A 14067-nucleotide genomic window follows, 5' to 3' on the forward strand; every position below is an offset into this window, starting at 1 on the left:
CAGGCATCCCCAAACTGCGGCCCTCCAGATGTTTTGGCCTACAACTCCCATGATCCCTAGCTAACAGGACCAGTGGTCAGGGATGGTGGGAATTGTAGTCCAAAACATCTGGAGGGCCGAAGTTTGGGGATGCCTGATCTAGACACATCAAATAAATGTTTCCATTAAATGCGTTGCAAACTTTGCATAAGAAATCAGGTTAGCAAAAACGGAACTACACACTGCCATCTGGTGTCACAGCATTAGAATGCATAAACAACGCATATAAAGCGCTTTTTCTTTGCCAATGTAGCTGAGTCCAGAGTCTAGCACAGTGATGGCTACAATTCCCATCACCCCTGACCACTGGTCCTGTTAGCTAGGGATGATGGGAGTTGTAGTCCCAAAACAGCTGGAGGGACAAGTTTGGCCATCACTGGTCTAGCAGCACAAAGAGCCATTATGAGGTCACGGGGGTTCCACAATGCCATCAGCAGGCAGAAGTGCCCAGGCAGGCAGGTAAACAGGCAAGGAGAGGATCCTGGGCCATGTGCACCTGTATCCATGAATAGCCCCCATGCCTATGGCGCCGGGGGGCAGGGGATGAAGGTCGCAGAGCCCAAAGGTCTTGTGTCTCAGCTCCTAGGGAGCTGGTTACGAGCCATCCGGTAAGTTATAATGCCAGAAACTCAGAGTCAGCCTCTGAAACTGACAGATTTAGGGCAGGCAAGAAAGGTAACTTCTCTTTTTTCCCACTCATTGTGCTATTAACTTATGGAACTCAGTGCTACAAGATGTGTTGGCGGCAGCTGGTGGCTACCATCTGCAATGGCTTCAAAAGGGAGGTTGGAGATATTCATGGAAGATAGGGCTTTGCCATAAGAGCATAAGGAAAGCCTGCTGGTTTAGGCCAAGGGGCCATGTCGTCCAGCATCCCATTCTCACTGTGGCCAACTGGTAAGCCTGCAAGCAGATAGCCAGGACGTCTGAGCCACCATCTTCAGGTGCAATGTGCCTTCAACCACCAGTTACTGCTCTAATTACAGGACTCTTGAAAGCGTCTGGCTGGCGACCGTGGGTTACATATAGACCTTTGGTCCAAACTTGCAGGGCTCTATTTATATTCCTATGCTGTCACCTCAAAACTTGCTCTCTGTCATCTAGCTTCCCTCATTCATGAATTGCTCCTCCCACATGTCTCCTTATCCCTGTCTCTGATGACCAGAGCTAACCAAGTGCTTATGCCCCACAGAGAGACCATTGCAATCCTGTTGCAGTTTGCAGAACATCAGACTCAATGGTTACTTCAAACGGCTGCCAGTTATCATGTCCTGAAGTCCCTGTTCCCATGTCTGGAATCCTTTGCAAGGTCAGAGCTTCTGCAAGGAAGAAAATGGGGGGGGGGGAGAGAGAGAAAAGGAGATGGGGAATCGCAGCTGTGATTGTATGGATGGTGTTCATATGGCAGGACACAAAGAGGAGACACTGGGCAAATCCTAAGGCACTTTTGATACAGTTCCAAGAATTTCAGCTTAATTCTTTTAAAATAGGTGACTAGTCCTTGATGAGGCAGGGAGAAAATTTAGAATGTGTTTCAGCAAAAAAAAAAAAAAACACAAATGCATGAGGGCACAAAGTAAGGAGTTTAGTATAAAGAAACTCAACGTCATGGCAGTTTCTTAGGTTCCTATCAAGGTACATGACAATTCAAAGTACAGAAAATAAATATACAGCCGTACCTTGGATCTCGAACGCCTTGGCTCATGAACAAATCAGCTCCTGAACAATCAAAACTCAGAAGTGAGCGTTCCGGTTTTCAAACAATTTTCAGAAGCCGAACATCCGGCACAGCCTACACAGTTTCCGATTGGCTGCAGGAGCTTCCTGCAGCCAATCAGAAGCCGTGCTTTCATTTCCGGATGTTTAGGAAGTCGAATGGACTTCCAGAACGGATTCCGTTTGACTTCCAAGGTACGACTGTATGAGGAATTTTCAAACCTTACTGACTGAAATTTGGTTGCACATCTTCTGATTTATATTTTCCTTTATATATATATATTTTAAAAATCCCCTCTTGTGGGTGCAGTTTGATTTGTGAGCTTTAGAGGCAGAATAAAGTTGTCAGGCACCTCCCACACAACATTACCATTGGAGAAAATATTTAAATGTCACAACATTTCAGTCTGGAGAATGGGCTAGTCAATTTTCAAATTTGCATGATGTTTCAGTTCTTCATTTTGTACTACAGCTAAGTCCATCCTAAGGACCAGCAGAAATAAAGTCTTAAAAAAATCTGATATGTTCTACTTTTCCTTTCCTGGTCTCAAGAAGCCAACACGCAAGTTCTGCTGAGCTCACGGCAAGCCCCAGCAAGAACCAAGAAGAGATAGCAGGCAATAGCCAGAAAGATCCCACTAAGAACCACCGGGACGAAGATGGCACAGCATTTCCTTCCCGCTCCGCAAGAGAGAACACATCGCTGCCCTCTCAGTCAATCTACACCTTATTTGACAAAGATGGGCGGCTGGATGTCTTCCGCATGCGCAAGCTGGTCTACGAGAGAGGTAGCCACGCAATCTACACTGCGGAGATGCCGGTGGGGGCAGGGAGGGGGAAGCCTGTTTCTGGCGGTCAGCCCCAAACCACATTTTCTTCAAACACAATGGCGAATTTTGGGAGGTCATTTGTGCACAGCACTGGGGTGGGAGGACCACATAGAGAATGTGGTGAAAGCTGAACTAAATTCAGCTTCCCGGGTGTTTGATTAGTACTAAAGCCCTGGATTTTTGTGTGGGAAGTGGAGAAGAAAGCAGTTTTGAGCTGAAAAGCAGTAGTGGGGATGAATGCTTAACCCTTTCCCCCTCAGCCACTTTTTTCTGTGCTGCCCGCAAAGCTGCCTCCTCTCCCTTCTCAGGTTTAAACACATGCTTGCAGGATTAACCCCAACTCAGATTCCACCCCACCAGTACTGCAGTGCTATCCTTCAGGCATCTCAACTGGATGGGGACCCGTTTAAAACTGTGGTTTGGTGTTACTACACTGGGGAGGGGATCAATGTAGGGTAATGTGTGTCTGTTCTTAGGCACACATCCCAGCGAGAGAAAGATCACCTGGAAGTTTCTCTTTGGGGTGTACCCGGAGAAATCCACAACTGAAGAGAGGAAGGAGTTGGACCAGCAAATGTCCTCTCAGTATCGGTGGATGAAGCGCTCGTGGAAACAGCGCTTCCCCTGGGCTGCCGTAATGAGGGTTCATTCCGACTGTAAGTACAATCAATGCCTGCTGGCTTTGTATCCTGCTACATCCCTCCCACTGGGTGGAGCAACAGGACTCCGCCTCTTAAAGGGACCACGACGCCTGGTAAATGATGTGTTGTTTACTATTCACTTACTCCTATAGTGGAGCTTTCTTTGGCGATCCTGAGACATGACGAACAATGGAGGGAAGCTGAAACAGCCAGTCCTCCTACAGATATCTTTGATGAGGTGAGAAATGAAATAGAAATTGACTTTCTTGAAGTGGACATTAATTAATGATGTTCAGGCGGGTAGGGTAATGAGCTGGTGAGCAAGGCGTAATTAAACTCAAAGCTTGGCAAAGCTTGGTCCTAAAATCTGTTTTCAGTGCATGACACAACCCTGGGAAGTATGTTTCTTTTTCAGACTACAATTTCTATCATCCCTAGCTAGCAAGACCAGTGATGATGGGAATTGTAGTCCAAAAACAGCTGGAGGCCCAAGTTTGTGAAACACTGAGTTAGAGGCTTCCACATCAGAGGACATTTCTTCCAAGTGGTGTTGAGGCCCATTGTCCCTCCCTCCCTCCATTTCTTTAATGAAATTGTAATGACTTGGAAATCTCTGCCTTTTAACTCTCAACAAAGGGTGGTGTAAAATAAACCACTCCCTGCACATTCAAAGTCAGCAGATCAGAGAAAAGACTTACTCCAAATCTTCTCCCAGACATTGTAATTCTTATACATCTTTGTGGAGAAAAACATTTAAACGCCTGCCTGCAGTTTGAAATGGTGCAGCCCAGCAACGGGGGCTAGATGTGGTGTTCCCCATGCATGCTTTTAACTCTTAGGACCAAACCAGATGACAAGACAGTGTAAGATCCACAGAGTGGATGTCCTGCAGGATTGGTTTTTGTTAGCTAAAAGCAGCTGTAGGGAGAGGTGAACCACTTCAGAGCCATGACACTGGCTGGGGGATGAGTGGAGTTGTCTGTGTTTTTGTCCCTTTACACCAGGCATCCCCAAAACTTCGGCCCTCCAGGTGTTTTGGACTACAATTCCCATCATCCCTGACCACTGGTCCTCTTAGCTAGGGATCATGAGAGTTGTAGGCCAAAACATCTGGAGGGCCGCAGTTTGGGAATGCCTGCTTTACACTCTGTATGTTTCCCACATCTGAAAAATGGTGCCGTGTGGAGGGTGGCAGTTAGATCAGGAAAGCAACAGCAGAAGGAGGAATTAAGCCTCACCTTACCCCAGAGTTCGAGCCCCACCCTGCATGGCTGCTTTTCATTTTCAAGGAAATGGATCTTGACTCTTGAGAAGGGATTTGATGGAAGGAAGAGAGCCATGTCAGAGATCTCCTGATGTCTTATCCTCCTATTTTACAATGGCCATAGGGGCTCCAGCTTGAGAGGGGTTTCAGAAGCACCTACTGGCCACAGAATCCTGGACCAGGCGTAATCCAGCACACAATTACTCTGTTCCCAGACATGGGGTGGAGCTGAGAGAACTCACAAAATATGCTTCCAAGCATCAGTGTGCTAACTAGCCCTTCCTTAACGTCTCCCACTCTAACGTCAATGCAATTCTGTCTTTCGCCAGCATAGCCTGCCCTCCCCGCACATTAACGAGCAACAGTTCCAAAAGGCGGTGCAAGAGATTGATGCCGACGTGCCCCAGACGGACAGACACCGGACATTCTTCCAGTGAGAAGTTGGCCCTCCCCAGCCAAGCCGAAACAAAAAGTTGGGAACTTCCAGCAAATTTTGAAAATTCAGATTCTGAAAATTCAAAGGGGGATTTCCTGAATGATGTACAGGCCTGTGTAAACTATGACCACCGCCTTCCCCCACAAGCTGGAATCAGCTCACCAGGTCCTGTCTTCACACATGCACACATACATTTTTGCAAACCCAGGCAGGCAAGAATCAAACCCCTGGAGGGTTGCCACCCATACCTGGCAGTTTTCATTTAGTTTGGTAGGCACTGTGCAGATCTGAAGTCAAATATTGTAATATCCCAAACAGATTATACCCAAACATGGACAAATCTGCCCTCTCCTTCGGGAAGAAGTGCACAGAACATTTCTTCCTCGGAATATTTGGCGTGTAACCACAGAGGAATTTGACATATAGGACTTCTCCAAAACTCAGATCACATTACGAAGCTTTCAGCATTCATCAAAAGCTGGAATGTGCCTTGCTCCCCACATCTGGGGGGAGGGGGAACCCCACACCTCAAAATGAAAACTTTAGGCCCAGGAAACATTTGATACAGGAGACGGGTGATCATATCTCCTTTTCATTATTCGTTTTAGCTAAAAAGCAGTTCTGATTTTGCTCAGAGAGCAATAGCGCTGGTGGAAGGAGTGTTTGAACCGTCCCACTCCTGTGATGTTTTGCTGATCTAAATCTACCATGACGCTGCTGTTAGTGCCAGTGGGTGGGTGGGATTTAGATCAGGAAAGGAGGGCAGGGCAAAGGGTTTAGCATCGCTCCTCCAGGCAAACTAGAATCCCCTCACACACAGAGAGAGAACTGTTTCGAAGGGTGTTTATTATTATAATAATTATAATTTTAAGTTGAAAAATCCAATCAGAAATTGTCACTCCTGTTTTGGACCTGAGATAATCAGGTTTCAGGTTATCCCCATGCAGAACCTGCTACACCTACATGTACGCAAATTGCCCTGTACAAGCAGACTTGCCAATAATAATAATAATAATAATAATAATAATAATAATAATAATAATTTATTTATACCCTGCCCATCTGGCTGGGGTTCCCCAGCCACTCTGGGAGGCTTCCAACAAAATATTAAAATACAATGGTCTGTTAAACATTTAAAGCTTCCCTAAAGTTTTGTAGTACCTACTGTTAGATTCCTCCCTGCTTCCCATTATCACACACCCAGCCCTTTCCAGTTACATTCTTCTCCTGCCCTCTCTGCTCCTGAATATCTTATTTTGTCATTCCTGCAGAGCTTTGAGGCATCAATTGGGCAATACTCTCTACGCTCCAAACCTCTATCATTTATATACAGGTTTTAACGTAGCCTCCCCCAAAGAATGCTGGGGATTGTTGTTTGGTTAGTGTTGAGAATTCTCCCTTGGAAATCCCTAATTCTCACTGCTACTGTCCACCAAGCCTCCTTGAAGAGCAGGAATACCGTAGTCGTTGACAGTGTAGATACATTCAGTAGTGCAGCAGCAGAGCCAAAAATAATGCCAATATACAGTGGTACCTCTACTTACGAATTTAATGCGTTCCGAATGCACATTCGTAAGTCGAAAAAAATTGCAAGTCGAATCCCATAGGAATGCATTGGGACAAAAAATTTGTAAGTAGGAGCAACCCTATATAAAAATTCGTAAGTAGAAAAAAATCCTATCTAAACCGCATCCAAGATGGCGGGCGGAGCTCCGTTCGTAAGTAGAAACATTCGTAAGTAAGAGTTATTCGTAAGGAGAGGTACCACTGTATTTCACCTCTGGTTTCAGACGGTTTAGTCAGAACCAAGTATACACTTCCAGAATTAACACCAAATACATTACTTCCGGTCAATGAGCCAACTCAACCTCTAGAGCAGGCATAGGCAAACTTGGCCCTCCAGGGCTCTGACTGGGAACATGTGAAGGAATAGCGGGGTATGACTTTCCCTTGCCAGTGAATAATCCCAGCTAAAGGATTTAAGGAACTGGCCACTCAAAGCTGTCCCAGATGCTTTCACCTCTCTTTTTAGAACTAATTTGGGGTACACTTATGATCAGGGCCGCCCCCATAATACCTAGCGTATGGATTTTTTTTCTCTCTCTCTCTCTCCCCAGACGTGAAGGACTAGTGAATCTGCTTTACCTCCGGGAAATTCTCGTCACGTACGTGGCCTTCCACCAAGGTGAGGAAACTGCTATACTCTACCCACTTCCAGGAATCTCAGTTGATGGCATCCGATGTCTGCCTGCCAGCTTCCCTGCTCCATTCACCTCCACCTCTCTATCCATTCCTGACACTTTACAGGCCTGCCATTCATCATTTATATGGTGCTTTTAATTTGCCATGTCCTTTTCAACCCAAACTGTTTCTCAAAGAGGCGTAGGGCTTTTCTCAAGGCAGTTCAGGGGCGGAACAGACCTTCCCCCTCAGGAGGTCTCTGCTAAACATCCCGCAGCCAGCAATGTAGACCGTGCTAGATATGGTGCGTACGTTTTTGCACAATAAGGAATGGGCAAAACTCTGTATGCATCACACTCATGTGTCTAAGCCCACATGTGTGTCCACAGCTCATGTGTATTCATACACACGCTGCCAGGGTTCTTTTTGGGGTGGGGAGCCAGGGCTATTAAAATGGTGCTTTAAATGTATGCCATGGATGTGACCTTAGCATCCTCACATAGTACAGAATCCCATCATAAAAATATAAAACTGCAGACCCAAGGATGACATCCAGACCAATCTTGCCAATCCTATACTTCTGTCATAGATCTAGCGTACCAGAGTCTGTGAATTGTAGAAATCAATAAAGGGTAGTATTTAGACAATATTTGGAATATGAAGGGAGAATACAATAAATTCCTGAGCTAGGCTTATGCGAACCAGCTTGGCTGGGCTAGCTAAGTGCAGAGCCATGAAAAAATTATAGGGAGCCAGGGACAAAACCATGAACAGCCCTTGGCAATGTAAATATAATAATAATAATAATAATAATAATAATAATAATAATAATAATAATAATAAATTTCCCCAGCCACTCTGGGCGGCTTCCAACCGAATATTAAAAACAGTACAGCATCAAACATTAAAAACTTCCCTAAACAGGGCCGCCTTCAGTTGTCTTCTAAAAGTAAAATAATTGCTTATTGTCTTGACATTTGCTGGGAGGGCGTTCCACAGGGCGGGTGCCACTACCGACAAAAAGATAGCCTCCCCCCCTGCTCTGAAGAGTGGACAGCAAAAGGAGATCTGGGAGGTAGCGAAGGTGGCAGGAGCATGTTGTCACAGGAAAAAGTGTCCTTTTTGAAATCTAAAGGTGCAGGAGGAAGTAGACGGGATTCCAGCTACACAAGTATATCTCTCCCCCCGCCCCCGCCCCCGGTGAACAGTAGAGGAACATGCTCTTCTGGATTCATGATTCTATAATATTTTGAGCTGTTGCCACTCCCTTTATTGTATGACACTTTGCACATGCCATGTTTCCCCCCTGCATGGCTGCAAGGTGGGTTGGCAATTCCGGATGCCAACAGCACTTCTGCCCAGCTGCTGGTTTCTTTCCTCCTCTGCAGACATCGGATATTGCCAGGGCATGAATGACTTTGCCAGCCGCTTTCTGGAGACCCTGGAAAATGAAACTGAAGCCTTCTGGTGCTTTGTGGGCTACATGAGACGTTCAGCGTGGAGTTTCACCACCATGGGTGTTCGCCGCAAGACACGTGAGAGAGTGGGGAGGGAGAGGGGAAAGCACACCTCCTCACAGCACCCGATGCAAACATACATTATCCTCTCTGGGTTTAAGCACTAGGGAGGAATGGACTGTTCTGAAAATTTTCAGGGAACGTGGATTCTGGAAAGCGCCAACTGAATGCTGCCTGCGATGTCGCTCCCCAAATTCCCACAGTCCTTTTGCAACTGCCCCCTTTAAATGCTTTAGAATTAACATATGAATTGGTAAACATACATGTGGCATAGGGGAAGAGGCACAACCATTGCTCACCCCGTGTTCAATTTGCTAGAATGCAGATCCGCCATGCAAATTGCAAAATTAGGAAGAAAGCTCACTCACACAGTGTGTGAAGAGCTGGGGCCGCCCTGGATATTTTAACTGTCTTCAGCCAGGGAGAAAGAAATATGGGAGTGGGCAGTTAACTAAGCAGAACAAAGCAGTGGAAAGGGACATTGGGAGAGAGGAGGCAGTGGTGTAGCGTGGGTTGCTGGCATCGCGGGGAAGGCAAGCTGATGCCAACAATGGAGCAACCCCCCACCAGAGCCAAGCAGGACCATGCTGCACTGCCTGCCTGCACGCAAAGGGCAAGCCTGGCCAGCTGACGTGGCCCTTGGTGGATGAATCACCCTGATGCCTGCGGAGAGGAGAGCTGGGCTAGGCCATGCTGAGGTTGCCCCTTCCCTGCCTCCCTCCATTGCGAGCAACTGCCCCTCTCTCACACACACCCCAACGCTATGCCACTGAGAGGACCTATAAGGTCTCCTGGCTTCTTCTTGCTGGACCATGTGTATTAGGTTAGGCATAGGCAAACTCAACCCCAGTGGCAGAGCTTCATGCTCCGGCACCAGGGGGGCGGAGAGCAGGCGGGGGCATGGCTGGTGCACGCCCCGGGTGCAGGATGCGGCACCTGCAGGGGCGTGGCACGCATGGGCTGGGGGGCAGCCGCGATGGCACCCCACCGGGATCGTGCTGCCGGGGGCGGTGCGCTCCCCCCCGCACCCCTCTTCCTCCACCAGTGCTCGCCCTCCAGATGTTTTGGGACTACAACTCCCATGATCCCTAGCTAACAGGACCAGTGGTCAAGAGTGATGGGAATTGTAGTCTCCAAACTTCTAGAGGGCCAAGTTTGCCTATCCCTGTATTAGGTCTTAGATTGAAGGAGAGAGGGTATTGATAGGCAGAGCTGTGCGCAATTTTTTTTAAAAAAAGAATATCCAGTGCTAAGAAAAGCTACCGGTAAATTCTGCAACCTGAATAAGGCCAATTGGCATACATTTGCTAAAGAATCTACTTTGTTCAGCTTTTGCAAGTCATGGGGAAGGAAAAGAAGCTCCACTCCCCACCCCAGCAAAGTCCACCGGCCTTGGACATTTTACCAGGCATTGCTCATGCTGTGCATGTAATGTTTCCTCCAGGTGAGAACACCCCTTTTGACATGTTGGCAACCTTCACAAATCAGGATCTTTGTCACCACCTGTCCCAGTTTTGTCCCTCTCCAGAGAGCAGTTTGTTGAGGGCAAAGATGGCATGGGGAGATGGGGTTGGCTGAGTGCATGATTTGAGGCATTCTTCCCTCCTGCCTGCACAGAAATCTGCGAGGAGCTTCTGAAACACGTGGACCCAGAACTGTATGACCACATCGAGAGCGTGTCCAGTGACAAGCTGCTCTTTTGCCTCAGGTAAAAAAAAAACAACCTCCTCCCTACAAACCCTGGACAAGGAGGAGGGAGCAAACTGCAGAGATCCCCACAGAAGGGATGGCTCTCAGCCAGCATGCAGAGGTGACCAAATTCTGCAACAAGAGCTTGATTTTGTGACCTGCATAAATCATACAAATTAAGCCCATCCTGAATAATTGATTATGCAGACACAAGCTTTGCATAATCAGCATCTATGTCTCTAAGAGAGATATGGAAACTAGCACCCATGCAAAGACCTCTTAAAAATACACAGCTTTATCTCTCTGTGTGTTTCTTTCCTTATCTACAACACTAGGCCTTCCACTCTAGCTGTCAACTTGTCCAATATGTGTTTCTTAATTTCTAGCTCTGATTACTGGGGCTGGTGGAAAAAAAATACACATTGTGCATGCTCAGAGACATCACACATTAAGCGGGACGTAGTATTCCAAGGGTGCTAGTGCTGAAATCCCGGGAGAGCGGTCTTGCGTCAGATTTGACCCAGGCCAAGGAAGGACCTAGAAATGGACTAGAGGGGTCTGTAAAGAAGTGGGCTTTTGTCAGTGTAAGGTGAAAGGCTGAGACCGTCAGCTTTCCTTATCCATCACCTCTTGCAACCCTCTATGCGCCTCTATGTCAGGTGGCTGCTGCTACTTTTCCAGAAGGACTTGGACCACTCTGATGCTGTGAGGGTCCTAGAGATCAGCGCCTTGGAATCGGAGAGGATGAATTTTGGAGCCTGGATCTGGCTGACTCGTAGGGGAGGTGAGCCCTGTGCTCTTGGGAAGCAGGTCCCTGGAGGCACAGCAGTAGCATAAACTGCAATTCCTCCACCTGGGGACAAGAATGTTGCACTTCATTCTGCCATGTGAGCATTCTGCTGCCTCTTTTCACTGTGCATTTATACCAGGCCAGAAATGTCTTAGGGAGAAGGAATTTGGAAAAGGTGTTTCTGGGATCTTCTTCTTCTTCTTTGGCGATCACTCATTGCCGAGTAAGATTGTCTTCCATAAACACAGTTTTAACAATGAGTCCATAAGTGACCGTGGAGGCCAATTCTGGATCCACACATTCTTCCACAGTAGGGATATTGGTTTCCGGGAAGGAGTTGATCACAGTGTGGATTTGCCAAGCATGCCTTCCTCTTAGCCAGGCATCCCCAAACTTCGGCCCTCCAGATTTTTGGACTACAATTCCCATCATCCCTGACCACTGGTCCTCTTAGGTAGGGATCATGGGAATTGTAGGTCAAAACATCTGGAGGGCCGCAGTTTGGGGGTGCCGGATCTAGGCCAACCTATGCAGTTGTCCCACACAGGGATCAAACCTGTAACCTTGGTGTTATTAGCTTCACACTTTAACCAGCTGAGCTATCAAGCTTCTACCATAGGTTTGCTCAGTAATGTGTGTGGCTAAGACAGGCATCCCCAAACTGCGGCCCTCCAGATGTTTTGGCCTACAACTCCCATGATCCCTAGCTAACAGGACCAGTAGTCGGGGAAGATGGGAATTGTAGTCCAAAACATCTGGAGGGCTGAAGTTTGGGGATGCCTGCTCTTAGCACATTTCTCTATTACAACTCTATTAAACTCTATTACAAAGCAGGGAAGCAGGTTTCAGCATACAATTAAAGGGCAGCAGGTGGTCATTTAATTAATGTTTATTTATTTTTGCAAGCCACCGACTCAGACTCACTATAAAAAAAGAAGTGCTGATCTACAGTTTTTATTACTACAAATATCACCATTTTGGCACCATTGAGATTTTCTTGCCTCAGATTGTCTTGGCAAGTGAAATACATCCTCCAGGACAATTTCAGTGGCAACATTAGAAAATGATCAAAATGGGAGTCAACTTCTAAGAGGGAGTCAAATTATAAGGTGCTATGAAATTTGAATCTGTGTGAATCTTTGCTTGTGAATCTAATGGGAGAGCAGCGAGTTGCTGGTTTCCTCAGAGGGGGCTTTATCAAGGAAAAGCCCCTTTATGCAACCTTGCTCCACAACTCATCCCCATCCCCAGGAACTCCCATCACTGAATCCCCCTGGTGCCTCACTCCCAAACAACTCCCTGAATTGGCTTAGGCCCACAATCCAAAATAAGTCTTGGATACAATACAGTATTCTCTGTCAGTAGGTGAGGAGCCCCTGCCAGGCCCTTTCACATCTGTAGATCGGCAGGAAATCACGTTTGAAGTGCTGCTTTGCATTGCTGTCCTGATCAAGAACAGGAGGAAGCTGCTACAGTACCAGGACATCAGTGACTTTTACCTGTTTGCACAGAGGTAAGCAACACAGCTACCTATAAAGCGGAGCTTTAAAGTTCTGGAGATGCATTTTGTACTAGTTAAGGGCAGCGGAGGCTGGTGAGGTATCATTGGTTGGGTAGAAGTCAGGGAGACAGACACTAGGTGGGGCCAGAGCCAGGAAACTAATTCTGCTTATCTCCAGCTGAAGCAAAGAAAAAGCAGGCAGTGCTCCTCTATCCCATTCTTTCCTGGGTCTTCTCCTCACCTGCATACCTGCCAAGTTCTGGCCTGAGAAATAAGGGACTGGACCGGAAGTAGCAAGCCGGAAGTAGCGCTGCCGCCATTTTGGAACTGGGCGGAGCATGCTCAGAAGCGGCTTTTTATGCTGCTCTGCCCTGTTCCAAAATGGCCACCGCACCAGAAGTTGCGCTGCAGCCATTTTGGAACTGGGCAAAGCAGCATCAAAAGTCGCTTCTGAGCATGCTCCGCCCAGTTCCAAAATGGCCGCCATGCCAGAATAAACCGGGGGGAAACAAAAAAATCCGTTTTTTCGGCTGGGGGCAGCTGGAAAAATGGGGGTTTCCCGGGGAATACAGCAGACTTGGCAGCTATGCTCACCTGCTGGGCAGGTCTCCTCACTTGGAGACTATGGAGACACAGTAGGGGCAGACAACACGACAATAGAAGATACTGGTCTTTTATGCCACTTCAGCTGGAGATGTGAAGGGCAATGTCAGATGTCCGAGGAAAGAGATGACAACTTTGATACTGTCTACACCAGGGCTTGTCAACCTGGTCCCTACCGCCCACTAGTAGGCGTTTCAGGATTCTAGGTGGGTGGTAGGGGGTTCTACGGCAGAAGTTGAATCCTCCTTCCATCGAGCACTGGTGGGTGGTAAGGAAAATTTACCATCAAAAAAGATGCATTAGTAGGTGGCAGGTATAAAAAGGTTGACTACCCCTGGTCTACACGGATGCTTCTCTGCTGCTGGATCTGCCTGGCCTTTAAGTGTAAGGACTTGGCTGGATCAGATCACAGGTGCATCTAGGCTAGCAACAGGGTCCAGCCAATGCTTCATTGCCAAATAACTTACTGCTTAGCTAGCTGGCCCAGCACTCCTATGCTTCCCAAAGAGGAGTCTAAGTGTGGTTCCCAGCAAGAGGTGTGATAGGAGTTTGCTATCAAATGTGGGTAGCTGGGCTGATGATTTTGCTACTCCTGCACAGGTTGCAGGGGAGACTTCAGCTGAACACACTGCATGGGGAAGAGCGGCGATAATGAGTGACCTCTTGAGAGCAGGGATCTAAAGAGGACTACTAAGAACACCACCACCACCCCACCCTCCATGGACTTGAGTGGCCCCTGCAGGAAGAAATGAGATCGCCATCTCTTTGGAAACCAATCTCCAATGAAGCTATAAGCAATATCAACCTAGAATTTTGGCACAGCCTCTTAATAAGCAAACATAGAAACTAGGACACTTTCT

The 14067-nt window shown here is 47.3% G+C and overlaps 1 protein-coding gene across 1 annotated transcript; it reads left to right on the plus strand.

The window, feature by feature from the left end:
• The first annotated feature begins 582 nt into the window (after positions 1-582).
• On the plus strand, positions 583-13859 carry LOC118081524 (uncharacterized). The gene is made up of 12 exons (XM_035108018.2): positions 583-647; positions 1232-1348; positions 2308-2543; positions 3062-3241; positions 3379-3464; positions 4820-4923; positions 7044-7111; positions 8496-8642; positions 10242-10332; positions 10973-11097; positions 12469-12616; positions 13808-13859. Exons 1-12 carry the CDS (start codon positions 583-585, stop codon positions 13857-13859), a joined length of 1419 nt encoding a protein of 472 aa, XP_034963909.2.
• The last annotated feature ends 208 nt before the right edge of the window (positions 13860-14067 follow it).

The sequence above is a fragment of the Zootoca vivipara genome, chromosome 2 (assembly GCF_963506605.1).
Source record: "Zootoca vivipara chromosome 2, rZooViv1.1, whole genome shotgun sequence".
In the NCBI taxonomy this organism is placed as follows: domain Eukaryota; kingdom Metazoa; phylum Chordata; class Lepidosauria; order Squamata; family Lacertidae; genus Zootoca; species Zootoca vivipara.

Bases quoted from the DNA above. Each gene is read 5' to 3' on its own strand.
- LOC118081524 (XM_035108018.2), top strand. From the start codon at position 583: ATGAAGGTCGCAGAGCCCAAAGGTCTTGTGTCTCAGCTCCTAGGGAGC. The intron at 4,924-7,043 runs GTGAGAAGTTGG...CTCTCTCCCCAG, and splicing joins AGACACCGGACATTCTTCCA to ACGTGAAGGACTAGTGAATC. The intron at 8,643-10,241 runs GTGAGAGAGTGG...CTGCCTGCACAG, and splicing joins GGGTGTTCGCCGCAAGACAC to AAATCTGCGAGGAGCTTCTG.